Below are 26,406 nucleotides of genomic sequence, written 5' to 3' on the forward strand. Positions count from 1 at the left end.
AATAAAAGGGAATACATTACCACTATGCTACAACATAGAAGGACTTTGAAATAATTGTGCTAAGTGAAAGAAGCCGGTTGTCATAGACCAGAGCGTATATTGTATGATTCCATTTTTATGAAATGGCCAGAACAGGCAGATTCATATGGAGAGAAAGTAAGTTAGTGATTGCCTAGGGCTAGCTGGGAAGTCGGTGGGAGAAATGAGGAGTGAGGGCAAATAGGTGTGGGATTTCTTTTTGGGGTGATAAAAATGTACAATTGATTGAGGTAATGATCGCACAACTTCCTGAGTATACTGAAAGTCATTGAATTGTGCACTTTAAATAGGTATCTTACATGGTATGTGAATCATATATCAAGATTTCTTTTAAAGCTAAATACACATTTACCCTGTGACTGAGCAGCCTTATCCCTGGGCTGTTTATCCAAAAGAAGTGAGAACTTAGGTTCACATAAAAGCCTGTATATTATTGTTCGTGGCAACTTTATTAATAATAGTAAAAAAATGGAAAGGATATATATATATAGAGAGAGATATATATCTCGATATATATAGAGAGATATATATCTCGATATATATAGAGAGATATATATATCTCGATATATAGAGAGAGATATATATATCTCGATATATATAGAGAGAGATATATATTTTGCAGCAGGTGAATGGTTAAACAAATGGTTAAATGTCCATACTGTGGACACTAGCTAGTAAAATAAAAAGGAAAAAACTGTTGATACATGCAGAAAATTGGTTGGATCATTAAATTGGTTGGATCATTAAATTGAGTGGAAAAAAGAATCTCAAAAAGGGTACCTGCTCTTTGATCATATTTACATAACATTCTCAAAATGACAAAATTGTAGAGATGGTTACAGATTAATGGTTATCAGGAGTTGAGGGATGGTGCCAGGGAGTTGGGCTAACTAATGGGTAGTGTGGGTGATCTCTATGGTGAGGGGAGTGTTTTGTATCTTGAACATGTGGCACCTAAAGGAATTTATATATGTAACAGAGTGACAACTATACACACATTATACTAATGTCAGTTTGTTGGTTTAGTGAAATTAACAAACTAACAAATTAACAAATTGTACTGTAATAAGATGTAACCACTGGGGAGATATGGACCATCTTTGCAACTTCCTGTGAATCTGCAGTTATTTCAAAATAAAAAGTTGAGGCCAGGCACGATAGCTCACATCTGTAATCCTAGCACTTTGGGAGGCTGAGGTGGGTGGATCACCTGAGGTCAGGAGTTCGAGACCAACCTGGTCAATGTGGCGAAACCCTGTCTCTACTAAAAATACGAAAATTGGCTGGGCATGGTGGTGCATGCCTATAGTCTCAGTTACTCGGGAGGCTGAAGCACGAGATTCTTGCTTGAACTTGGGGGATGGAGGTTGCAGTGAGCTGAGATCGCGCCACTCCACTCCAGCGTGGGAGACAGAGCAAGACTCCATCTCAAAAAAAAAAAAAAAAAACAACAAAAAGCAAAAAAAAAAAAGTGAGAACTTCATAACTCACACGACTGTTTTGGTTGAGAGTTACTAGAAGCTTGTGATTAAGTTAAAGCTTTAAAAAACTGTCCTAAATAATAGGCAAACTGTCTTCCAGGTTTCTAACATTTTTGGGTTATGCTTGGCTTTTAAAAAAGTTTTAATAACAAAATTTACATATGAGAGTTCTGCATAGTATGTAAGAAACAGAAAACAAAGCTAAACTGTATATACTCACATTCATATTTAGAAAGATATTTAGAAGAGATATTTAGAAAAATGCTACGACTTCCTTGAATTCTAAGGTTAAATATGTTGATTTCCACTGTTTTATTTATAATATTAAAAATAAATGAAGTGAATTTTTATAAGTGACTATTTTCTCTTAGAAAAATATTTTCAGCCTTGGTATTTAGGATTATAATTAGAATGCTTAATAAGCTGAATAGGAAAGATCTTGTTTATGTTATTAATAACCTTTATGGAAGACACTCTAAATTTTTTGTGAATACATTTCATCTCTGTTAAGAATACTCTCCTTTATATGTAGATAAACTTATTTTTCAAAACAGGCTGACCTGTTTAAAAAGAAGGGAACGCTAGTGATTTTTAAATATTGTAGAAAAGGAATCATTCTATAACAAAGTAAGGAGGTGTTAGGGCTATTGAGTAAGTGAAAGCCGTTTGGAAGGAAAGGAGTAGCATTTCAGGGATGTGTGTCTGCACCTGGTAATGTCTAAGGAGTTGATAATGAAGAGGGCTGGGCACACCAGAAATAAGGTCTTGCCTTGAGGCACAGGCTATTGCTGTTGCGTGAGTCACCATTGTAACTGTCTACTTGGAATTTAGATGTTTACATAGTCCTTATGTGTATTTTAAAGGTTAGCGTACCGTTATGCTGATATATTCACAGAACCATCCCCTACTCTTGGGACTTGGGCCAGTCTTTTCTCTAAATGAAGATGATGGAGGCATGTTGGCTTCTGGGAGGTTGTGGGCGTGTCCTGCTTTGCCTTTGACTGCATTTGGGGCAGGCATTCTGTCACGGTGAGGTGCTGAGCTGGCCTGATGATAGGATTGTGTTCGTGGGAGGAGGGATCAGTAATAGCAAAAAATCAGCAGGTAACGTTCAAAATAGCAAAATCTGTAGTCGAAGGAAGAAGATACGTGTGTAAATATATTACCTAAGATTGTAGTAAGTAACGTAGTGATATAATGGGGAGGAAGGATGGATAATAACAGGAAATGAGTAGAAAATGCCCAAAGTGGGTAAATCATGTTTAAATTAGAGATTTGAATAACTTAATCACATGTGGTTAGTTTGAATTGAGATATGCTGTAAATATACACGCTGAATTTCAAAGAGGTAATCGTAAAATATCCCATTGTTTTTTATGTTGACTATAAAATATTTTAAACGTATTGGGTTAAGTAAATCATTAAAAGTAATTTCATATGCTTTTATTTTAAAAAATGTGGACACTGGAAAATTTACATCCATGACTTGCATTATATTCCTATTGGACAGCATGAGTCTAGAATCTGTAGTCTAGAATATGCAATTAACATTGGTTCCCTCGGGGAGTAGACTGTGCCTGGGGAACGTTGGGTTAAAGGAGAGCTATTTTTAAAAAAAATTTTAAACCTCTTTTTTGCCATTTGATACTTAAGATGTTAATGAAATTTGATAAAGACATACTTCTTTAATAAGGGCTGTGGTCCCTACCTTAAACCATCTTAATTTGTCATATTCCAAATTATATAGTTAATGTTAACCATAGTAAGGAAGCTTGTAATTAGAAGTCATCATTATCTTCTTCACTGTTTTTCTTTTGTTTCAACTCGCTGTATCAGAAACACTGTTTTTTCTTGCTGTTTTTAGCTTATTGCAGGAGTGACCAGGACACTACCTCCTAGAAGTAATGCCCACAGAAAGCGCAAGTTGTTCGACTGCTCGCCAAACAAAACAGAAGCGCAAATCCCATAGCCTTTCTATACGAAGAACTAACAGCTCGGAGCAGGAGAGGACGGGACTGCCAAGAGACATGTTAGAAGGACAGGTAAGCTACTGTTGATCGGGGCCTTATTTTTGAGACAGAGTTTCGCTCTTGTTTCCTGGCTGGAGTGCAATGGCGCGATCTCTGCTCACCACAACCTCTGCCTCCTGGGTGGAAGTGATTCTCCTGCCTCAGCCTACTGAGTAGCTGGGATTATAGGCATGTGCCACCACGCCCGGCTGATTTTGTATTTTCAGTAGAGACAGGGTTTCACCTTGTTGGTCAGGCTGGTCTCGAACTCCTGACCTCAGGTGATCCACCCGCCTCGGCCTCCCAAAGTGTTAGGATTACAGGCGTGAGCCACTGGGCCCGGGATCAAGGCCTTACTTTAAAGATGGTGATTGTGTCTGTAATGTTATAAAAGTAGCCGAATATATAAAGGTCTCCAAAGTAGAAAAAAAGGGTTGGGTTACTGAAAAAAGATCACCCCTCCCAAACTCCCCCAAAATAAACTCATTAAAACGTCTATCAAATACAACAGCATACGCAGATGGGTTAGGATATGTATACTAAGTAATAACAAATCAAAGTAGGTATGAGAGTTTGGATTAGTTTTATTCTTTGTACAGGCTTGTGGACAATACAATTCTGGGTTTTCTGTCTCTGATAGTCTCAAGAAAAGAAGAGTATCATATCCTTTTAATGATCTCTTTCTGTGAAGAGTTTTTGGAATCAGATCTTTTAGTGACTTTGCTTAGGTTCATCCTTGTCTCTGCTGCAGTATGTCATCCTTGGATTAAAATGAACTAATTATTTTTGATAAAGATAAGTTTTGCTTATACTTTCTCTAGTTCATTTATAGCTGATGAAATTCTGTCAGAATTTTTTTTTTTTTTTTTTTTTGAGACGGAGTCTCGCTCTATCGCCCAGGCTGAAGTGCAGTGGCGTGGTCTCGGCTCACTGCAAGCTCTGCCTCCCAGGTTCATGCCATTCTCCTGCCTCAGCCTCCTGAGTAGCTGGGACTACAGGCACCCGCCACCACGCCTGGCTAATTTTTTGTATTTTTAGTAGAGACGGGGTTTCACTGTGTTAGCGAGGATGGTCTCGATCTCCTGACCTCATGATCCACCTGCCTCGGCCTCCCAAAGTGCTGGGATTACAGGCGTGAGCCACCGTGCCTGGCCCAGAATTTTTAAGAGTATTGTGAAGCCTAGACGCAGTATATTTATATTAAAATAAGCTCTAGATATATCTAATATATGGTTATATACGTATATAACTATACATAAACCTACAACCGTTCCTTCACAATTAGAACAAATTCATCAGCCATAATGCTGTAGGAAGATAAAGCTTAAACCTGAGAAATTGGCTTCTGTGAATATTGGATCTTGTTAGGACCATGTGGGTAACTTTATGCCAGGACTTCGAGGCCGGGACCTCTACACTGAATACAACAGTGTGAACCCAGAACCCGACATGACTGTTGCCACAAAGAGGATCTTCACCTCAAATTAGATGATTATGCATTGAATAAATAAACCAATACCTGGTTCTAATTTCTATAAAAAGTGATTACATATTAACTTAGTGTTCAAAAAAATTACAAAAATAGCTTTGGTATTCTTAGTGTGTAGCTTTGCTGGGACTCCCATAACCTAATGCCATGGACTGGGTAGCTTAACAGACTGGGCAGTTAAACAACAGACATTTATTTTCTCGTGGTCCTTCCAGGCAGCTGGAAGTCCTAGATCAAGGTGTGAGCAGGGCTGGTTCCTCCTGAGGCCTCTGTCTGTGACTTGCTGACACTGTCTTCTCTCTGTGTCCTCACAGAGTTGTCCCTCTCTGTGTGTCTTGTCCTAGTCTCTGCTTATGACAGGACCCCTGTCATACTGGAGGGCCCTCCTTTATGACCTAATTTTACTCTCACCACCTCTGTCAGGGCCCTGCTTCCAAACACAGTCGCATGCTGGGCCTGCGGACTTCAGCATGGGACTTCTAGGGGACCCCGTGCAACACAGCGCTTAGGAGACAGCAGAGCTACGTGGCAGGACTCCTGTGGTGGGGGCAGCGTCTGTATCTGTATCTGCTGTCTGATGCGGGAACCACCAGTTACATGTGGCTGCTGAGCACTTGAAATGTAGCCAGTGTCCCGGGACATGAAATTTTAATTTTTAAAACTTTTAGTTACATTGAAATTTACATAGTCAGATGTGGCAAGTGGCTACCCTATTGGACAGTGTGAGTAAGCAAAGATCGGTTTTCCTACTTTGTTTCTAGCAGTGGAAACCCTGCCCCCTCACCTGCTGGCATATTCTAGAGTTGTCTCCTGCCTGGGGGGAATGTGTTCTCCTCTGGGCCCTGAATGCCCATTCTCCTTTGTGACACAGCACAGGCGGTGAAGCGGTGACTGCATCTCGTGGTAACCCTCACGAAGGTAGCTCAGAGGTAGCTCAGAGCCGCACGGCCTCGTCCTCTGCACTACCTTCGGCCTGTGTCTCCCACGCTCCCTCCCTAGACGGAGCTCATTTGTTCAATGAGCAGTGATTTGGAGTGGGACCAGTCAGCATGTTCTGTAAGTGGCCCGCGTGAGGCGCTCTGCCTTCCCCCTGCCCTGGGCGGGAGAGAGCTGTGGTGTCTGCTGCACGCGTTTGGCCTGGTAGGTGTGAGGGGCGATCTCAGAACAGGGAGGGGTTGATTAACGTGGGAGTGGTCTCGTTCTAGACAGTGTAGAGTGACGCCCTTTCAGTTGTTGAGGAGCAGCAATATGGAAGAGAGGGCAGATGAGTCTGAGGGAGACATCGTGTTAGGTTTAACTTTATACGTCTCAGATTTGCCAGTCTGAAGTAGTTTAGAGAGCCAGGTTCGCGCAGGCGCAGGAGGTCTGTCATTGCGGAGAACTGTGACGGCCACGTGCACACAGTGCTGGCTGCGGCCTGAACAGCTGTCTGCTCCCTGCTCCCTGCATGTGCGTGCCTCAGCTTTCAGGTGTGTGTTGGTGTCGATGTAATGAAACAAATTCATTTAAAAGCTTTGCTGAGTCATACCAGTAGTGTCTTGAGTTTTCTCAAGTGGTACCAAAAGTTCAGCAACTCGTTTGAGAGTCTGTGAAATTGAATGGCACAGAAAGGGAGAACTGATGGAAAAGTTTGAAAGTCATTTTGTAAGCGTGCTCTTCCTGGGCTCAAGTTCCCCTCTAGTGGGACAAGTCCTCATTTCTCTGTGCATTTAGTTTCTTGATTATAAAGTGAGATTAATGCTGACTTCTCAGCTTTCTTTTCCATAGCAATTCCTTTTTTTAAAAAAATTATACTTTAATTTCTGGGGTACATGTGCAGAACAAGCAGGTTTGTTACGTAGGTATACATGTGCCCATGGTGGTTTGCTGCACCCATCAACCTGTCACCTACATAAGGCATTTCTCCTAATGCTATCCTTCCCCCAGCCCCCCAACGCCCCGACATGTGATGTTCCCCTCCCTGTGTCCATGTGTTAGCAATTACTTTCATATTAATATGCACTTAATATTTAAGTATATATGACATGATGTAATTAGTTGCTGAACAATAAGAGCCTTAAAACATGACGGATATAGATGAGTAGGAACTGATTCTGTAGGAGGAAATTGGCCTCGTGTAAGAGTCAGAAGGGCTTCTGAGGAGGTGACGCTTGTGGGGAGGGATGTTCACAGAGAGGGAATGGGGCGTGCAGAGGCCACAGGGCAGGGAAAATACTAATAGTGATTCTCAGTTCAGTGCAAGCTTATGTTTCGTAGTTATTGGAACTTCTTTTTTTTTTTTTTTTTTGAGATGGAGTCTCGCTCTGTCGCCCAGGCTGGAGTGCAGTGGCACAATCTCGGCTCACTGCAAGCTCCGCCTCCTGGGTTCACGCCATTCTCCTGCCTCAGCCTCTCCGAGTAGCTGGGACTACAGGCGCCCGCCACCACGCCCGGCTAATTTTTTGTATTTTTAGTAGAGACGGGGTTTCACCGTGGTCTCGATCTCCTGACCTCGTGATCCGCCCGCCTCGGCCTCCCAAAGTGCTGGGATTACAAGCGTGAGCCACCGCGCCCGGCCCTTTTTTTTTTTTTTTAGAGACGGAGTCTCACTCCGTTGTCTCGCTCTGTTGTCCAGGCTAGAGTGCAGCAGTGATCTTGGCTCACTGCAACCTCTACCTCCTGGGTTCTAGTGATTCTCATGCCTCAGCCTCCCAAATAGCTGGGATTACAGGTGCCTGCCACCAGTCCTGGCTAATTTTTGTATTTTTAGTAGAGACGGAGTTTCATCATGTTGGCCAGGCTGGTCTTGAACTCCTGACTTCAGGTGATCTGCCCACCTTGGCCTCCCAAAGTGCTGGGATTACAGGCATGAGCCACCGTGCCTGGCTGGGACGTCCTTTTTAATGGCCTAGTTTTAATTTTTATGGTTTTGTTTTCCTTTCTTTTTTTTCATGTTCTTCATTGGTTTTAGAAGGATGTTTAGAGGCTATAGTACCAATTCAGTAGATTCAGTATTTAAAGTAGTATGTGTGTGTGTGTGTGTGTGTGTGTGTGTGTGTAGTCTGTAAAATTTTTGTGAGAAATCTGTGATAACTGTAAAACTCACATTGCTGGCTGGGCGCGGTGGCTCACGCTTGTAATCCCAGCACTTTGGGAGGCTGAGGCGGGCGGATCACGAGGTCAGGAGATCGAGACCACGGTGAAACCCCGTCTCTACTAAAAATACAAAAAATTAGCCGGGCGTGGTGGCGGGCGCCTGTAGTCCCAGCTACTCGGAGAGGCTGAGGCAGGAGAATGGCGTGAACCCGGGAGGCGGAGCTTGCAGTGAGCCAAGATTGCGCTACTGCACTCCAGCCTGGGCGACAGAGCGAGACTCCGTCTCAAAAACAAAACAAAACAAAAAAAAACTCACATTGCTAAAATGCTGTCATTTTTCCCTAAAATTTCTGTCTTTTAAGTTAATCTCAGAAGGATTTAATAAATATAGTACATCTTTTTAAAAAGTTTACAACTCGGCCAGGCGCAGTGGCTCACACCTGTAATCCTAGGGCTTTGGGAGGCTGAGGTGGGTGGATCATGAGGTCAGGAGATCAAGACCATCCTGGCTAACACTGTGAAACCATGTCTTAACTGAAAATACAAAAAATTCGCTGAGTGTGGTGGTGGGCGCCTGTAGTCCCAGCTACTCAGGAGGCTGAGGCAGGAGAATGGCACCAACCTGGGAGGCGGAGCTTGCAGTGAGCCAAGATCGTGCCACTGCACTCTAGCCTGGGTGACAGAGCGAGACTCCATCTCCAAAAAAAAAAAAAAAGTTTACAACTCATCAGAATAAAAAAGTTTATGCTATATGTAAATTTGAAAAGTCCCATAGAAAGGTTAAGTATCAGCCGGGTGCGGTGGCTCACGCCTGTAATTCCAGCACTTTGGGAGGCTGAGGCGGGCGTATCACGAGGTCAGGAGATTGAGACCATCCTGGCCAGCATGGTGAAACCCTGTCTCTACTAGAACTACAAAAATTAGCTGGGTGTGGTGGTGCGCACCTATAGTCCCAGCTACTGGGGAGGCTGAGGCAGGAGAGTTGCTTGAACCTGGGAGGCGGAGCTTGCAGTGAGCTGAGACCACACCATTGCGCTCCAGCCTGGGTGACAGAGCGAGACTCTGTCTCAAAAAAAAAAAAAAAAAAAAAAAAGGTAAGTATTGAAACACTATTTTAGAAATATTTGATGAGGATTTTTTTGAAAATTACTCTGGGTGTTGGGAGTAGGGGACATATACCAAATAGTACATAGGCCATGCCCTCAGGGAGGCTGGAGTGGCACATGGCTGTATCTAGCAGGCTCTTGTTGACTAGCGGGTCCAGGCAGTGAGTGCCTGTGATATGTTTGGTGCTCAGGACCTGCTTACTTGCTGGACCACACTTGACAATGTAGCTCCTTTCCTTCACCTTCCCAGGGGTGCGGGAAACACACAGGCATGAAGAGTGTGGCCCGGCCGGGAAATTAGAAGTTAATCATTTTTTCACTCAATTAATAGACATTTGGCTCTTTTTTGTGAAATTTTTCTTTTTTTCCTCTTCAGAACGCTCTGTTAGGTGTTATGTAGAGTGACGGAAAGAGTGACTGTGCTTTTGCTTGAAGCGCAGTGGGTATGGCGGGAACTCTGTAAAGGTGCCTTTTCCATGAGGGTCTAGCAGATTAAAATACTTGTAGGATAGCGTATGATGGCACTCAGAGGCTGTTTATAATAGTTCATTTATGGGAGCTGCTGCCTTCCTCTACAAATTTGGAAGTTTTAAAATAAGGTAGGCTTATGTCCTCTCTTGTAAAGGGAAAAATTGTGTTATTTTGAAGGAGTGTTTGTTTTTAAATCCCATATCATACTAGGTAGCCATTATACAATTTGATTTATAGTTTCCTTGGCAGAAATTTGGAACTAACTCTTTAAGCATTTTATGTATAAAAATATGTAATAATACAAAATAAGAGTTTAGAATAAAAGATAATTCACTTGGGAAAAAGAATATTTGTACTTAGAGTTTTTCATTCATTCATTCATTTTAAACAAAGTCTTCTTCTGCAGGATTCTAAACTGCCTTCCTCGGTTCGCAGTACACTTCTGGAACTGTTTGGTCAAATAGAAAGAGAATTTGAAAACCTTTATATTGAAAACTTAGAATGTGAGTATCTCCTATTTTAATATACATTTATAGCTTTACCTATCCATAGTCAAATTTATGAATAGACATTCATCACTATATTAGTTTTCTGTTCTGCTGTAGCAAACTTAAACTTATTTTAGTGGCTTAAACTAACACAGATTTATCATCTTGCAGTTCTGTGGGTCTGGTGTGATTCCCATGAGGACTCTGTCTCAAAAATAAATAAATAAAAATAAAAAATAAAAAATACATGGATCTTATAATTTTCCCTACACCAAGTACACCATAAATTGAGAAAACATTGATTTACTTTTTTATTAATGTAACATCATTTGAAAATTGATGCATATACTATATCTGAGTTATTAAAGGCAAATCAAAACAGTTTTGAATTAGCTTGGCTTTAATTTTTCTTTCTTTTTTTTTATTTTGTAAGTAATGCACATATGTGCTTAAAAATTTATCAAACAGTATAAAGATAAATCTACCATTACCCCTCAAGCCCATCGCACTCTTCAAAGGAAGACATTTTCTGCGTGTTTTTGCTTTTGGTTCTTTTGGTGGTTAGTCCTGTGAATGTAAGTAATCGTCTCTGGTTTTAGATCTATCCGCTTTAGTGTTAATGCTTCACAGTGAAATAAACAGGTCCTTTTCACTGCTCTATTACTTGCCAGTTTTTCTTCTTCTAGGGTTTGTGTTTGTAAAATTTATATATATAAAGACAGGGTCTCCCTGTGTTGCCTGGTCTCAAACCTCTGGGCTTAAGCGGTCTTCCCACCTTGGCCTCCCAAAGTGCTGGGATTATAGGTGTGAGCCACCACACCCAACCTATAAAATTTGTATTAGACAAATGTAACTATAATCAAGTCTTTCATGCTTTATCTACAGGTTGATTCCAAAAGTTGAATACTAACAAAGAGCATTTCCATTGTTAAGCTGTTTTTCACTCTGTAACTAAGTGGTGTGGTTGGATGAATAATGAAGAGAATATAATCCTATGTCATTTAAACTTTGCTGTTGGAAATTTTAATGTTAATACAGGATTCTCCTTTTTAAAGAGTCCACCTTTACAATTCATTGAGGGAAAAATTATTTCAACTTTTTTTTTTTTTTTTTGAGACAAAATCTTGCTCTATCACCTTGGCTGGAGTGCAGTGGCGTGATCTGGGCTCACTGCAACCTCCGCCTCCCAAGTTCAAGCAATTCTCATGCCTCAGCCTCCAGAGTAGCTGGGATCACAGGCACCCACCACCACGCCTGGCTAATTTTTGTATTTTTAGTAGAGAAGGGGTTTTGCCATGTTGGCCAGGCTGGTCTTGAACCCCTGGCCTCAAGTGATCTGCCTGCCTCAGCCTCCAAAATTGTTGGGATTATAGGCATGAGCTACTGTGCCCAGCCCAGAATAATGTTTTTAATTGTGCAGAATCAAGCACTATGGAAACTATGTTGAAATGCAGGTGCTGTCCTTGAGACCCTGATAGCAGTGTCTTCCACGGTGTAGCAAGTGTGTGAGCTTTTATTTTTGGAATGGTATCTCGAATGATTTCTTTCTTTTTTTTTTTTGAGATGGAGTCTCACTCTGTTGCCCAGGCTGGAGTGCAGTGGCGTGATCTCGGCTCACTGCAATCTCTGCCTCCCGGGTTGAAGCAAATCTCCTGCCTCAGCCTCCTGAGTAGCTGGGATTACAGGCATGTACCACCATGCCCGGCTAATTTTTGTATTTTTAGTAGAGACAGGGTTTCACCCTGTTGGTCAGGCTGGTCTCAAACTCCTGACCTCGTGATCCACCTGCCTCGGCTTCCCAAAGTGGTGGGATTATAGGCGTGAGCCACTGCACCCAGCCTCAAATGATTTCTTTAGTTTTTTGAGAACTCTATGAATTGTGATCTTGCTTATTAGAATGTTATTCATGTCTTTGTTTATATAACACTAATATATAGCATTTTTTCTGTGTGCAAGTTTTGGAAGTGGTGAGTACACTTGAACATAAAAACATACTTTAGATTTTTGAAAACTTTTTTCTTCCCAGTGCGTAGAGAAATCGACACTCTTAATGAACGTTTAGCTGCTGAAGGACAAGCGATTGATGGAGCAGAGCTGAGTAAGGGCCAACTCAAAGCAAAAGGTAAGGTGAATTGAAAGTCTTGTCCTGCAGATTATATATGCAGGAAATTTGGAATTTAGTGCAGGATGCTGGCTGGTTTGCGTTTTGCTGTCAGCAAACCTTGAACTATCTAATTCAGGTGTGGGCCTAGGAGAATAAGGAGCTCGGTTCTTGTTCCTGTTCTGCCATGGCTCTGTGTCACTAGGGTCAAATGAGCCTTTCTGGGCCCCCTTTCTTCCTGTGCAAGACACAAGATCCATTTGGGAGGCTGTGGGTCTTTGATTGTGTGATTGTGTTTGATTGACACTCTCTGTCCCTGCAGCCAGTCACAGCACCAGCCAGCTCTCCCAGAAACTGAAGACCACTTACAAGGCTTCCACCAGCAAGGTATGCAGGCCACCGGCTCTCGAGCCATCATGTGGTGGTTAAGGTGTGCAGATGTGTACTTTAAGTTGCATATTTTCCAATTAGAAAGGCATAGTAGAAAAAGATAAATGGTTTTAAGGGAAATTTAGTTTTTTAAAGGAATGTCCTGGCTTGGCATGGTGGCCCATGCCTGTAATCCCAACACTTTGGGAGGCTGAGGTGGGTGGATCACTTGAGGTCAGGAGTTTGAGACCAGCTTGGACAACATGGTGAAACCCTGTCGCTACTAAAAATACAAAAATTAGCCGGGCGTGATGGCGGGTGCCTGTAATCCCAGCTACTTGAGAGGCTGAGGCATGAGAATCGCTTAAGCCTGGAAGGTGGAGGTTGCAGTGAGCCGAGCTTACACCACTGCAGTCTAGCCTGGGCAACAGAGTGAGATTCTGACTCCAAAAAAAAAAAAAAAAAAAAAAAAGAAAAAGAATGTCAGTATGCAGGCATTTACATAGTAGCTTACCCTAGTACCTACAGGGATTAATATATGATGTATTAGTAAATATATTGTCTTTAGAGGGAATATGTAATTTCTGTCGTTAATTGGCTTAATATAAAGGGTCTGAATTTGGAGGAAGCTAATAAATAGGTACAAATTAGTGAAAATTATGTTCTGAGCTAAAGTTACATTTTAGTTCATCACGTTCTTTTCCTCAGTTTCCTGTGTGATCAGGAAGTGAAGGTCTGTCTCTGAGGCAAACAGGAATGTTCATGGTGTTTTGTATTTTCTTAAAGTATCTCGTGCTGACCTTCTTAAAGTGGAAAGGGTTTAATTGTTTGGGAATTCATTTGTCTGTGATGGATTACTATCAAGTGATATTTTGAGGTAATTTTGTGTGCATCTGTACTTTGGCATATTTCAAGGATACAAAAGATAAATTGAAATTTTCAGTGATCTTGCTATGATGGTGTAAGTAGTTCTTGTTAGCTTTTTATTTTTCCAATTTGTTTCCTTGAGTTTAAAGTTACTTAGCATGACATCTGTAGTAAGATTAACTGCCATTAATAGAGCAAATTCAGTCCTTCTGCCGTTTGTCCTCATTTGATAGTCTTTGGTAATTCTTTATTATTCAAAAGAAAATCTGAAATTGCTGGTGTTTTCTACTGTACTTTCCTTTGATAACATCTAGAATGTAAGCTGCTAATTTATTTGATTTTTTTTGGCCATGTAATATCTAGCTTATACTTACACGTTTGGAACTTTTGAATAAATTAACTTGAAGCGTTTTCTTCATAATGAAGTGTGAAATTATGTTCTTCCTCATTTAATTTCTTATTACATTATCTCGGATTATGTTGCTTTTTCTGGTGTGTACAGTTGTATGTATACAATGTATGGTCTTGGAATTCCAAAACTTTCTCATTATTACTGAAGTAGAGGAAGAAATGATTATATAAAGTTGTCCTTTACCATGAGCAGTAAAAGATAAGATTTGGACAAAGGTAAGGATATGTACAGTAATGCTTTGCTTTAAAAAATGTATTAGAGATATTTAAAGCCTAGTCATTTTAGGTATTAGAAATTCATCTGAATTTATAAGAAGCATATTACTAATGATCTTTATAGCCTTTGCACACTGCCCGTACCCATTGTAAAAAATAACTGAAAATATAAGACATCTGAAGATTGAAGAAATGATTTGGTAACAGAATATATTCTGATTTGTACTACAGTGTGGATTCTTGGTGCCAAAGCTAAGCATGAATGTAACAAGAGAAAGGCTACAGTCTAGATTTATTACTTTCCCTCCTTCTGACCCAGAGCCATGAAAAGCAAGTAACGTGCCTGGTGGGATAGCGGGAACACAAAAGTGTGTTACATGAACGCAGAAGAGGTTTTTCCCCTTCCTGGGTGGCTAATGAGATTTCTGATGCCTACGTGGGAGGGAAGTGAGGGAGTCTAACCTGCAGCCCACTTTAAAGAAACATAAAAATCAGAAAGGGCTTTTTCCACAAAGGAAGATACTTATCTTCTCAAAAATATTTGCACACATTTTTACAACCATGCTTCAGATTGCGCCGCAGTTAAAATGATCTGGGATGATGGGTGTGAATGTCAGTTTGCTGCTTCATTCTGCTGCTTTTCTGTTATGAACGTTCCCTCTAAGTAATTCAGTCTGATTTGGGCCTCTTGATAATGACAACTAAGTCAGCTTTTCTAAGGAAAAAGAGTTAAGGTAACGGATGGTCAAAGTGCAGTGGGCATTTTGGAAGCAACACATGAGAAAATATTTGAAAACGGCACATGATCTCCTGCACAGCTCCAGCCGCCCAGCTCCAGCCGCCCAGCTCCAGCCGCACAGCTCCAGCAGCAGTGCAGTTGGAGCCTCCGGGAGGGAGCCACTCTGTTCTTACCCTGCGAATGGAGCAGGTGAAGAATGTAACTCTAGTAGTTTGTTTCTTGTAATACTGTTATTAGTGTTAGAAGTGGTGAGAGACATGGAAAATGAAATTTACTACGATACGGTTATTAATGTTAGAAATGGGGAGAGACTTGGAAAGTGAAATTTACCACAGCTTATTATGGTGGGAGGTTGTGTATGTCCTTTAATTTCACTCCCTCCTAAAATGTTACAATATTATTTAACATCTGAATGACACTTTCTGTAAGCAAAAGTATCCCCCATGTTGTGGAGGCATAATTTTGCTGGATTGAATAGGATATTAGTGTTCAGAAAGAAAAGAGGATAATGATGGGTTTGAGGTTGAACAAGTGTTTTTGCAGTTCCTGTGACCAGTTCCAGTGGAAGTTCTTTCTGTAGCTGGTGAAAATGTTGGCCTCTTCCTCAGCCCTTTTATGTCACTGTATCCGAGGAGAATAACTCGAGGGTGCAGACCCAAATCCATGTGACAGTGGGTTGTGCTTTCATGGTCTTAGGAAGAATGAATTTAGATCTGTTTTTCAGGGCTATGCCAAATCAGTGTTTAAAACAAGTTGTGTAGTGCCACTGATTTTAGTTCTTCACTTAGTTTTTTTGTTTTATTCTGAAAAGTCTACATTATTCTGATTTACCTAACAGCTGGACAGCTGTTTTCTTACCGAAGAAAAATTTACAAAGCAAACTCTGCAGAAATCGTTGTGTTGAATTAGTTTCTTCCTCACTCACTTCATATTTTTCCTGACAAGAGACATGAGAACTGTCTGCTGTGTGTGTCGTCATTCGAGACGATGCCTTTCTGTGGTCTGTGATGTGTTCGCGTTGTCTCCTGCTGGGCTGGGCATGTCCAAAAGGCCAGGGGCCCACGGCCGCACTGCCCTGCATCCTCATAGCTGGTGCCTGCTCTGAGCGAGCGCCCAGTCTCGGGCAAACCGGCACACCTATTAGTGTCGTCTTTTGATTCCTCCCCACCACAGGCTTTTTTTACACTTGATGATACGTGGTTGGTATAAATTCTCAAAAACAGCAAAATGTGAACATGTACAGCGATCAGTGTCATTAGCTAAAGTTAAGGGTTTGGGATGTCCTTCCTGACTTCTTTGTGTCTGAGTGGCTAGCTAACGATTTGTTTTTTTTAAGAATTTGGAAATTTTGTCTCATGGTTTGGGTTTAGGGGAGAGGACCTGAAACACCTAAATCCACCCTTCTGCAGTGAGACCTTCCATGCCTGGCTGTCGGACTGAGGTGGGGGAGCCTGCGCAGGTCGCCGCGAGAGCTGCACGCATTCTCTGTGATACGAGCTGAACCTGCCACCCTGTCCACACGGGGCGTTTCAGCTCACACTTGGGCTGTGTTCCTTGATGCTTTTAACTGTCCTAGTCAGTGATTTGTGCATTTTCCAAGACGTCTTTTTCGTTTTCTCTTTCTTGACTTAGAAAAATTTACTTCAGCAAATTGTTTCACAAGACTTCCCATCTCGGTTTCAGATTGTCTCCAGCTTTAAGACCACGACATCGCGAGCTGCCTGCCAGCTCGTGAAGGAGTACATCGGCCACCGGGACGGCATCTGGGATGTCAGCGTGGCCAAGACACAGCCAGTGGTGCTTGGGACTGCATCGGCCGGTGAGTCGCACACGGACCTGGCCAGCCTGTGGAAGCATGGCTGTGCCTGATCTCTGAGTGACGGACATTCGCTTTTCTGTGGCAGAGGAACCCTAGATGCAAAAGCGTCATGGAGGAGTCAGTGGAACCCACACATTAGCCCTTGGTGATGCTTAGTGCTGTGGCCTGCAGTCCTGCATTCTGTGGTCCTGTGGGTGGGTGTCCAGCTGCATCCTGCATTCCATGCTCCCATGAATAGATGTGCATCTGCACCCTGTCTTTTCCAGGTCCCTGTGGGTAGGGCATTGGAACTCACAGTGAACCAAGTATCTGAGGAAAGAAATACTTGTTTGGAATGGATTTAACTTAAATGTGTTGAGGAATCAGTATTCCAATTATTCGTTTTCTTTTTCCTTTTTGAGACGGAGTCTCGCTCTGTTGCCCAGGCTGGAGTGCAGTGGCGCAATCTCGGCTCACTGCAAGCTCCGCCCCCCGGGTTCAAGTGATTCTCCTGCCTCAGCCTCCCAAGTAGCTGGGACTACAGGCGCCCGCCACCACGCCCGGCTAATTTTTTTGTTTGTTTGTTTGTTTTTTTAGTAGAGGCGGGGTTTCACCGTGTTAGCCAGGATGGTCTTGATCTCCTGACCTTGCGATCTGCCCGCCTTGGCCTCCCAAAGTGTTGGGATTACAGGCGTGAGCCATCGTGCCTGGCCCTTTTTTTCTTATCCATAGCCAAGTGTGTTTCTGATTTGTAGATGTATTTGACTTTTTTTCCACAAGTGGAGTACAGTTGAGGGACAGGACTGTGGTACTCACTGAAAGTGAACACTACCTGGGCGTGTAGTCAGCAGTGAGGCTGATGGCCTCCCCCAGCAGAGGTTTGCCCACAGGGGCAGAGTGTGGAAAGTGACCCTTTGTTTTCTCTAAAAAAAGATATTTTATGAAAGCTATCTAAGGTGGCATAATACCCCTTGAGATAAAAATTGCTCACATTACAAATGGTGCCCATTGAAAATGCTGTCCCAGCTTGTGAGACGTTAATCACTCACTGGACTCTGCTTTTTAGAGGCAGAAGTGAATGTGATAAACCACTTGAATAGCGAAGAAAGTTCTTGCTCCTCTTTGAAACTGTTTTCATGGATGAGCGCCTTGGATTCCTTTGGAAATCATAGTTTTAAAAAAAGAATAAAAAGGTCCTTTCTGATATTTCAGAAATTTCATTTGGCTAATTGGTGCTTATTTCTCAGATTTTCCCATTAAATCTACTTAAAAAAATAATGGCTATTAAGAGAAAGGCCCAAAGATCCAAAGAAATGCTTATCTCAACAGTTGTAACTGGATTTGGATGCTGTTTGAATTTGAACTCTGGGAGGTGTTCTGGAACATTTTAATACTTTAATAAAATAATGAAACTGTGATGGGAACGACCTCTGTCTGTCATTTTCCAGCATGATGCAGCCAGCCTCATAGTAAAGTAGGAAATCAAGTCTCTGGTTGTCCGTTAGCTGACTTCATGGCCTCAGACAGGTCACAGCTTCTCCCATTTGGGAAATGTTTTCTTTGATCTGTTGAAGTGTAGAGAGCAATAGAATCAAAGGTGGAAGAGATATCAGTGGTAGTGTAACTTCCCATTTTTAGAGGATTTGTCTTATTCTTTCATTTGAAAAACTATAAACTGATGATAGCTAAGTTCTGACTTCTTCATTTCCATCTTACAGATCACACGGCTTTGCTGTGGAGCATAGAGACAGGGAAGTGCCTGGTCAAGTACGCAGGCCACGTGGGCTCAGGTAAGCACTGCCTAAGGAGTGCCGTAGCCAGAGGCCGTTGCCTCCTCCAGTGTGTTTTTAAAATCGTGCATGATGAAGCCAGCTGCTACTCCGTAGGAAGCCTTACTGTTTCGGTTGTCAGGGGACAGTGTGGTCTGTTCAGAGACTGGGATAACTCTGTCTTGAGCTTGTATGGGCTCAATAACAGGGAAAAGCTTAACTCCCTAGACAATGTACATATCGTCTTAGTCTGCATTTTATTTAATGTTGTCTATAAACCATATGCAGGAAATTTGGTAACTGAAATGTGCATTATTTATCACAAAATACATATCTCTTTTAGAGGTTTACTTTTGATGTAGTGATAACTTGGATGTATTCAATAAAGGATACTCCACGAATGTGCTTGTGTGCCTGTAGTGAATGCTGTCCGCGTAGTGAATGCTGTCCGCGTAGTGAATGCTGTCCACGTAGTGAATGCTGTCCACGTAGCTCTTTTCTGCCTTTTCACTTAGAGCTGTGTGTGTACCAGTTTCCTGACCAGATTTTGTTTCTGTTTCCTCTCGCACGTGCTGTGTGGTTCCTTCCCCCACAGTGCCCTCTTCACCTGCTCACTTGCCCTCCCTCACACCCTCCACGCTGCCAGGCTGAGAGATGGCATTGCCTGTGTGCACAGAGGGACCGGTGTGGGTGGGGCCTGTGGCTCTGAGCACCTGTCTGCCCGTCCCCAGGGCCCTGATGAGCTGCGGAGCCTTCCCCTCCCCTTTCCCAGGACCTCCTCTCCTTTGGCCATTCCTGCTGTCACCGTGTCTTCTCTTTCTTGCCCTGGACATTTCCCCTTAGTGTGTAGACAGGCTGGTGCCTTTCCCGTGTTAGACGCCCTCCTCCGTGCTGCCTTCTTACCGGTCTTCCTCCCCTGGCATCCCACAGACTGGCTGGGGTGCCACAGTGTCACCTGCAGCTTTCTAGCAGTGCCTGGCGTGTGTGTGATTGGTGTTCAGATGGAGAGCAAAACGCTGTTACAGGAACGAGTGCTGTATTCTGTTTCCTCATCCAAATTTCCTCTTCAAAAACGTTAAAAAAAATGAAATATATGTGCATAGGCTAAAAACTTAAGACTTGAAAGTGGAAATGACTCCTTGATCCCTGGGCTGCAGAATGGATGTTGTGTTAGTAGGCATGAAATCAACATTCATCTTGTACATCTCCATCAGAGCCCTTGGGTGAGCAGGTGCGTTGTCAATGAGCCAGTTGTATTATGAAAGTTGTAGGTCTTAATGGTAGGCTTAAAATACTCAGTCAACAATGCTGTCATCAGATGTACTGTCATCCATGCTTTGTTCTTCCATTTATGGAGGACAGGTAGAGGAGATGTAGTGTAATTCTTAAGGGCCCTGGGATTTTTGGAATGGCAAGTGAGCACTGACTTCAGCTGAAAGTCACTAGCCGCATTCGCCTCTAACAAGAGTCAGCCTGTCCCTTGAAGTTTCGGAGGCATGGATGTCTCCTCTCTAGCTAGGAAAGTACTAGATGGCATATTCTTCCAACATAAGGCTGTTTGTTTGCATTCAAAACCTGTTGTTTAGAGTAACCATCTTCACCAATGAGCTCAGCTGGATCTTCTGGAGAACTTGCTGCAGCTTTTCCATCAGCACTTGCTGCTTCAACTTGTACTTTTATGTTGTGGAGATGGCGTCTTAAACCTCATAAACAACTCTCTGCCAGCTTTCAGCTTTTCTTCCGCAGCTCCCTCACCTCTCACAGCCTTCAGGGAACTGAAGAGAGTCAGGGCCCTGCTCTGGATTAGGCTTTGGCTAAAGGGAATGTTGTGGCTGCTTTAATCAATCCCGACCACTCAAACTTCCTGTGTGTCACATTCTTATCATTTGTGCGTTCACTGGAATAGCGCTTTTATTTTCCTTCAGGAGCTTTTCCTCTGCATTCAGAAGTTGGCTGTTTGGTGCAAGACGCCCAGCTTTCAGCCTGTCTCAGCTTTTGACTTGCCTACCTCACTAAGCTTAATCATTTCTAGCTTTTGATTTAAAGGGAGCAATGTGCAACTCTTCCTTTCATTGGAATACTTAGAGGCCATTGTAGGGTTATGAATTGGCCTAATTTTAGTATTCTTTTGTCTCAGGGAGTAGAGAGGCCTGAGCAGAGGGAGAGATGAGAGAAAGGTTGGTGGAGCAGTCATAACTCCCACAACATTGATTGAGTAAGTTTGTGGTCTTATGTGGGTGTGGTTTGTGCCTCCCCCAAAATGACAATGGTAGCATCAGAGATCACAGGTCACTATTAACAGATATGAGAATAATGCAAAAATCCAAGGTCAAGGTGCTGGCAAAAAGAAATTAAAAAAAAAAAAGAAAAAGTTTGAAATATTGCAAGGATTACCAACGTGTGTCACAGAGACATGAAGTGAACACATGCTGTTGGGAAAATGGTGGCAATTAGGTGTTCAACGCAGGGTTGCCACAAACCCTCAATTTGTAAAAAATCCAGTACCTACAAAGCACAGTAAAGTGAAGGGTAATAAAACGGGATATGCTTGCATCCACACACAGACGTGTACATACACACATAGTCATTTCTGTTCTCTAGAGGGGATTTAATTTTCCCTTGGCCAGCAGATAGAGTGGACGGCAAGCCTTGATTGACTTAAGGGTTGGTGGCCGGTGGGTTTCAGGCTTTAGGGGCTCTGCTGTTCCTCTCGCTTTCCCTTGTTCTAAGGGAGTTGTCCTTCAAGGGTGTGCCTTCACAGGCCCCGAGCTTTAGTTTCATCTGCCAGTCCTTGCCGTGTTAGCTCTTAGAGGCTGCTTTCTGCTTGGTGTCTGCCCTCATGCCCAGTTTAGGTGCTGTCAGTGCCTGGGGGAGGCGAGCAGCTGGCCTGCTCCTTCCTGGCTGCCTCTCCTGAGGGATCTGGCCTCAGCTCCTGTCGTGGCCCCTCACGTCTGGACTTCACCCTCGCTCTGGCTGGTCTCTGTGCCTTGAGGGAGTGCGTCAGGTAGTGGGGCTTCCAGTGCTTCCCTCTGGGGCCTCAGGGCTTCCATGATGACTTAAAGCCTTTTGTTTATTTTTTGCTGTTTATCTGCAGCTTTTATAATTAATCCCAGTAGGGGGTTTGAGTGGATCCATAGAGGCTGCCTTGTCCCAGCAGGAAGAAGTCTCTTCCTGTTCTTTTGCCTGGCTTGTTTTTTTTTGTTGGCTTTCCGTTCTTCACGCAGGTTAATTTAACCTTCCCGTGTTCACCCACTCACCGTCACCATCTGCTCTTCTGGCCTCCAGTATTTGGTGTCGTCTCTTCGCTCATCATCTCTTTAGTTCTTTCTTTGTGGGTCTGTGCCTGTTTCTTCCAGGATGCTTCCTGCATTTAGAGAGGTGTCAGAGAGGGGAGAAGATGCCTGTGTTTCTGGCACGCTGTCGTGTTGCGTGTCTCTCCTCTACCTCCTGGGGACTTGTGTTTGCGTTTTTCCACTAGGGGATTTTTCTTTTTTTGAGACGGAGTCTCACTCTGTCACCCAGGCTGAAGCGCAGTGGTGCGATCTCCATTCGCTGCAACCTCCGCTTCCCACGTTGAAACGATTCTCCTGCTTCAGCCTCCCGAATAGCTGGGATTACAGGTGCCCGCCACCACGCCTGGCTAAATTTTGTATTTTTTTAAAATTTATTTTTAATTAATTAATTTTTTGAGACGGAGTCTTGCTCTGTCGCCAGGCTGGAGTGCCGTGGTAGGATCTCAGCACACTGCAACTTCTGCATCCCTGGTTCAAAGGATTCTCCTGCTTCGGCCTCCCAAGTAGCTGGGAGTACAGGCACATGCCACCACGCCCAGCTAAGTTTTGTATTTTTAGTAGAGATGGGGTTTCACCATGTTGGTCAGGCTGGTCTTGAACTCCTGACCTCAGGCGATCCGCCTGCCTTGGCCTCCCAAAGTGTTGGGATTACAGGTGTGAGTCACTGTGCCTGGCCTGGAGATGTTTTGATCTCTAAGTTGACCTAACTAAAGGGAGTGGTGGGGCTGGTGGGAGTTGAATCAGTACAACTCTACAAGGAGGTGGTCTTGACCCTGAATCACACTCTGCCTCTTTCCTCTTGGGTCCTCTGAGCAAAATGCCCAACAGCAGACTCCCCTCTCTGGCCCCCAGGAGAAGAAAATGGGTGAGGGTCCCAGTTTCACTGTGTCTGCACCTCTCGGAGGCAGAGGTGACACTGGTGGCAGAGGTTGTTGTCCCCTTTGTTCTTCTCTCTTTAGATTTCAGCTTAAATTTTATGACAGTTAAATGTGCATGTGATGGAAAGAGCCAGTGCCTTTGACACTGGATGAAGGGTAGCCATGGCTGGCATCCCCGTTTCTGCTCCCCTCATGGCCACTGTGGATTGGGTCAGGTGCCCGCGGATTCTGCTGCCGCACCTTTAAATTGTGGCTCACAGTGCTGCCCCCGCCTTCCTGCTCCAGCCCACCAGTTGACCATCCACTGTGGAAGGTGACCGGGGGTGACTGAGCTCTCTCGAGGGCCTCATTACACAGGCCTGGTTTCCATCCTCACCCCAACATGATTCTGTGCCGATTTGGTAAGATCAGGGGTCAATTTTCACATTATTATGCCTATGTGAGCAGTGCTGCGAAGAAACTGCCTCCACGGCTCCTGTCACCTTGTACCTGCCCTCTGCCTCCTTCTGTGGCGCGGTGCCTTCCACCCACACCTCACAGTGGCCCAGCTTCATTTGTGATTAGCTGAAGGTTGGGATAGACATAATAAAGTGAAAATTGAACACTGATCTTACCAAAATTTCTCACCAAAATTGGAAGCATTAATACTATTTGTTAGTGGTTCTAGTGATAATTTGGTTTTAGCGCCATTGAGTGCTTAAGTTTATTGCTTATAAGTGTACACAGTTTCCACTAGTATTTCCCACAGTTATCTGTATTTTAATATTAATAATGAGGCTATCTTCTAGCATTTTTCATTTAGTTCCTTAGAAAAATATAATTCTAGTGGTATAGCTACCAACATTTTGTTAAGGAGATAACCTATTCAGATTTGGTAAAATTTCCTATATGTTCTATGTTAGGGACATGCATTTTCTTCACAAGGGGTGGAAATAAGGGTTGGTGTCCCCAGAGTGACATGAGTCAACTCTTTGCTCTGCTGACTGGTGCTGACTGACGGTAGCTCACCCCATCCCAATCCCTGTCGTTTGCTTCGGGAAGATCCCAGGTGGGCAGTGTGGGCTCCAGACTAGGTCAGGCCTGTGGAGCTGGGCTCTGTGTTCAATGCTGGCATTTATGTGCATGCTTGCGGTCTTGCTGACCACATGTCAAGCCATTCTGTCTACATTCAAGACAGGAGCAAGGGGGAAGGTGAAGTGCCAGGGTCTCATGCTCCTTTTTCAAGAAAATGATAGCTTCCTCAGACCTCTGGCCAGGTGCGGTGGCTCACACCTGTAATCCCAGCACTTTGGGAGGCTGAGGTGGGCAGGAGTTTGAGACCAGCCTGGGCAACATGGCAAGACCCTGTCTTTTTTTTTTTTGAGATGGTGTCTCAGCTCTGTTTCCCAGGCTGGAGTGCAGTGACATGATCTCGGCTCACTGCAAGCTCCGCCCCCCGGGTTCACGGCATTCTCCTGCCTCAGCCTCCCGAGTAGCTGGGACTACAGGTGCCTGCCACAGCGCCCAGCTAATTTTTTGTATTTTTAGTAGAGATGGGGTTTCACCGTGGTCTTGATCTCCTGACCTCGTGATCTGCCCGCCTCGGCCTCCCAAAGTGCTGGTATTATAGGCGTGAGCCACTGCGCCCGGCCTGACCCTGTCTTTACTAAAAATGGCAAGACCCTGTCTCTACTAAAAATACAAAGAAACCCCAAACTAGTCAGGTGTGGTGGTACATTCTTGTGGTCCCAGCTACTTGGGAGGCTAAGGTGGGAGGATCACCTGAGTCTTGAAGGTCAAAGCTGTAGTGAGCTGAGATCGCGCCATTGCACTCCAGCCTAGGCAACCAGAGTGAGACCCTATCTCACACGCACACACAAAAAAAGACCTCTGCCAGATACCCCTTTTGTAAGGAGAGTGGGAGGACGTCATAGCCTGCGCAGCCCAGTCCTGATTCATTTTCTGAGGCTGGCAGAGGTTATACTCTCTGGGGTCCTGGGGTCTCTACTAGTCACAGAACAGATTGGGGTCCTTAGGCTGGGAAGGAAGGCGGGTGGGGTGGGGCTTATGGTAATAAATTGTGTCTACCACACTATAATTTGTCTTCACCTGTTGTCATAATTATGTTTTCTTTTTTTAATCCTGATTTATTTTTAGCTAAAAATGACATCTTTGTCTATAAAAAGAACTAGATGATGAATATCCTTTTCCTGGGGTCCTAAACTGTAGCGATTTGGTGGTTCATAGCTTAGTTGTTTTTATTGTGCCTCTGTTCTAATTCACACATTTATTTATAATTTAACTGAGTGGAGGATCTAATATTGAATTCATAGTTCTTTTAATGTTGACTTTGAAATACACGCTATAGCTAATAAATGTTGATAACATGTTTTTGTCACTTTAAACCTGTTTTTATCATATTTTTATTTTGCAGTAAATTCTATCAAATTTCATCCCTCAGAGCAGTTGGCTCTCACTGGTATGTTGATTTCTTTCTTCATTGAACAAAATGTTAGATAGTCTTAAAACAACTATAAATATTCCTTTCTTATCATAGCAGAATAATCCATGGCTTTTATGAAAGTTAATCTTTAGTAGACATTTTATGAATTAAATGAGAAATGGATAAAGGAAAATACATTGAGCAGTACTTTCTAGAGACAGTAGTGGATAAGCAGTTGGATTTATCGTGAGATGAAGATGGCTTCACGGTCTTCTCGAAGCCTTTCCGTACAGCATTGGCATGTTTGTTGTTCCCCCCGTGGTTCCTGTAGACAGAGCTCCTCAAGGCCCTGTGGTTACCATTCTGTTCCCTTAGATTGTACGGATCTGGTACGGAGAAATGAGAAAAGTAGCACAGAGACACGGCAAGTTGCCAATGTCAGCATTTTTACTTCTTTCTGGGTAATTTACCTAACCCGTGGTAGCTTGGATTTGCCATAATTTCAGAGTAGTTTTAAAAACGTGCCTTCCTTGGTTGCTTTTGGAGGGTAGCCTTACAGTACTGAGAACTTTTCCTGTGAGATTGTCAGACTCCCACAGATCCCCATGATAGCCCAGGGACATTGGTGATGATCTTGAAGGATGTGTGTAGGCTTTCAGTAGACCAGAGGTCCTTATGATTTTTCTGTAAAGGAATAAGCAGTGAATATTTTCATCTTTGCGGGACATTCAGGCTCTGTCGCCAGTACTGAGTTCTGCTATTGCAGCATAAAAGCAGCAGACAGTGCACTGATGAGTGGACATGGCTGTGTGCACTTATTCACAAAAGTAGGCGGCTGCCTGGGTTTCGCCTATGGGCCAAATTGTGCTGACCCAGGAATAGAACACCGAGGTTGAGATGACTGGCCGCTTCATGCAGGTGGAGTTGTTTAAGAAGGAGCCCCAGCGACAAGTACTTCCAGTGTGTGGGATGCAGCGAGTCGTGGTTTGGTTGGAGTTTCTATGTGAGAGAGAAATGTGGTGGGAGGGTTAGACTGAGAGTCATTTTGAGCAGGCCCAGACCACATAGCTGACTTTCACCTTCATACGTGTATGAAGACTAAAGCAGACAAGGAGTTTACACCTTACGAAGTTGGCGGTTTGTGGGATGATTGGAAAGAGGGCAAGGAGACTGGTGGCAATTAGATGTGTCCAGATTCAAACCAAACGGCTGGAAAAGAGGGTGGAATCAGACACATCCAGGAACTGATGAAGACTGGGAAACGTGAGGTAATGAGCATGGAGAGGGGAGAGTTAGACTGGGAAACGTGAGGTAATGGGCATGGAGAGGGGAGAGTTAGACTGGGAAACGTGAGGTAATGAGCATGGAGAGGGGAGAGTTAGACT

General features: G+C 43.5%; 1 protein-coding gene across 1 annotated transcript in view; it reads left to right on the forward strand.

The window, feature by feature from the left end:
- WDR37 (WD repeat domain 37) overlaps positions 1-26,406 on the forward strand; it is a 76,702-nt gene that overhangs the window by 12,031 nt on the left and 38,265 nt on the right. Inside the window, exons 2-9 of the mRNA XM_058435408.1 lie at positions 3,385-3,562; positions 10,077-10,173; positions 12,185-12,280; positions 12,582-12,646; positions 16,545-16,680; positions 18,378-18,449; positions 25,013-25,057; positions 25,397-25,482. Of these exons, the coding sequence (XP_058291391.1) occupies positions 3,425-3,562; positions 10,077-10,173; positions 12,185-12,280; positions 12,582-12,646; positions 16,545-16,680; positions 18,378-18,449; positions 25,013-25,057; positions 25,397-25,482 (735 nt within the window). The 5' untranslated portion in view covers positions 3,385-3,424. The remainder of the gene's footprint in view (positions 1-3,384; positions 3,563-10,076; positions 10,174-12,184; positions 12,281-12,581; positions 12,647-16,544; positions 16,681-18,377; positions 18,450-25,012; positions 25,058-25,396; positions 25,483-26,406) is intronic.

Source organism: Hylobates moloch, unplaced genomic scaffold (assembly GCF_009828535.3).
Source record: "Hylobates moloch isolate HMO894 unplaced genomic scaffold, HMol_V3 SCAFFOLD_2, whole genome shotgun sequence".
Classification (NCBI taxonomy): domain Eukaryota; kingdom Metazoa; phylum Chordata; class Mammalia; order Primates; family Hylobatidae; genus Hylobates; species Hylobates moloch.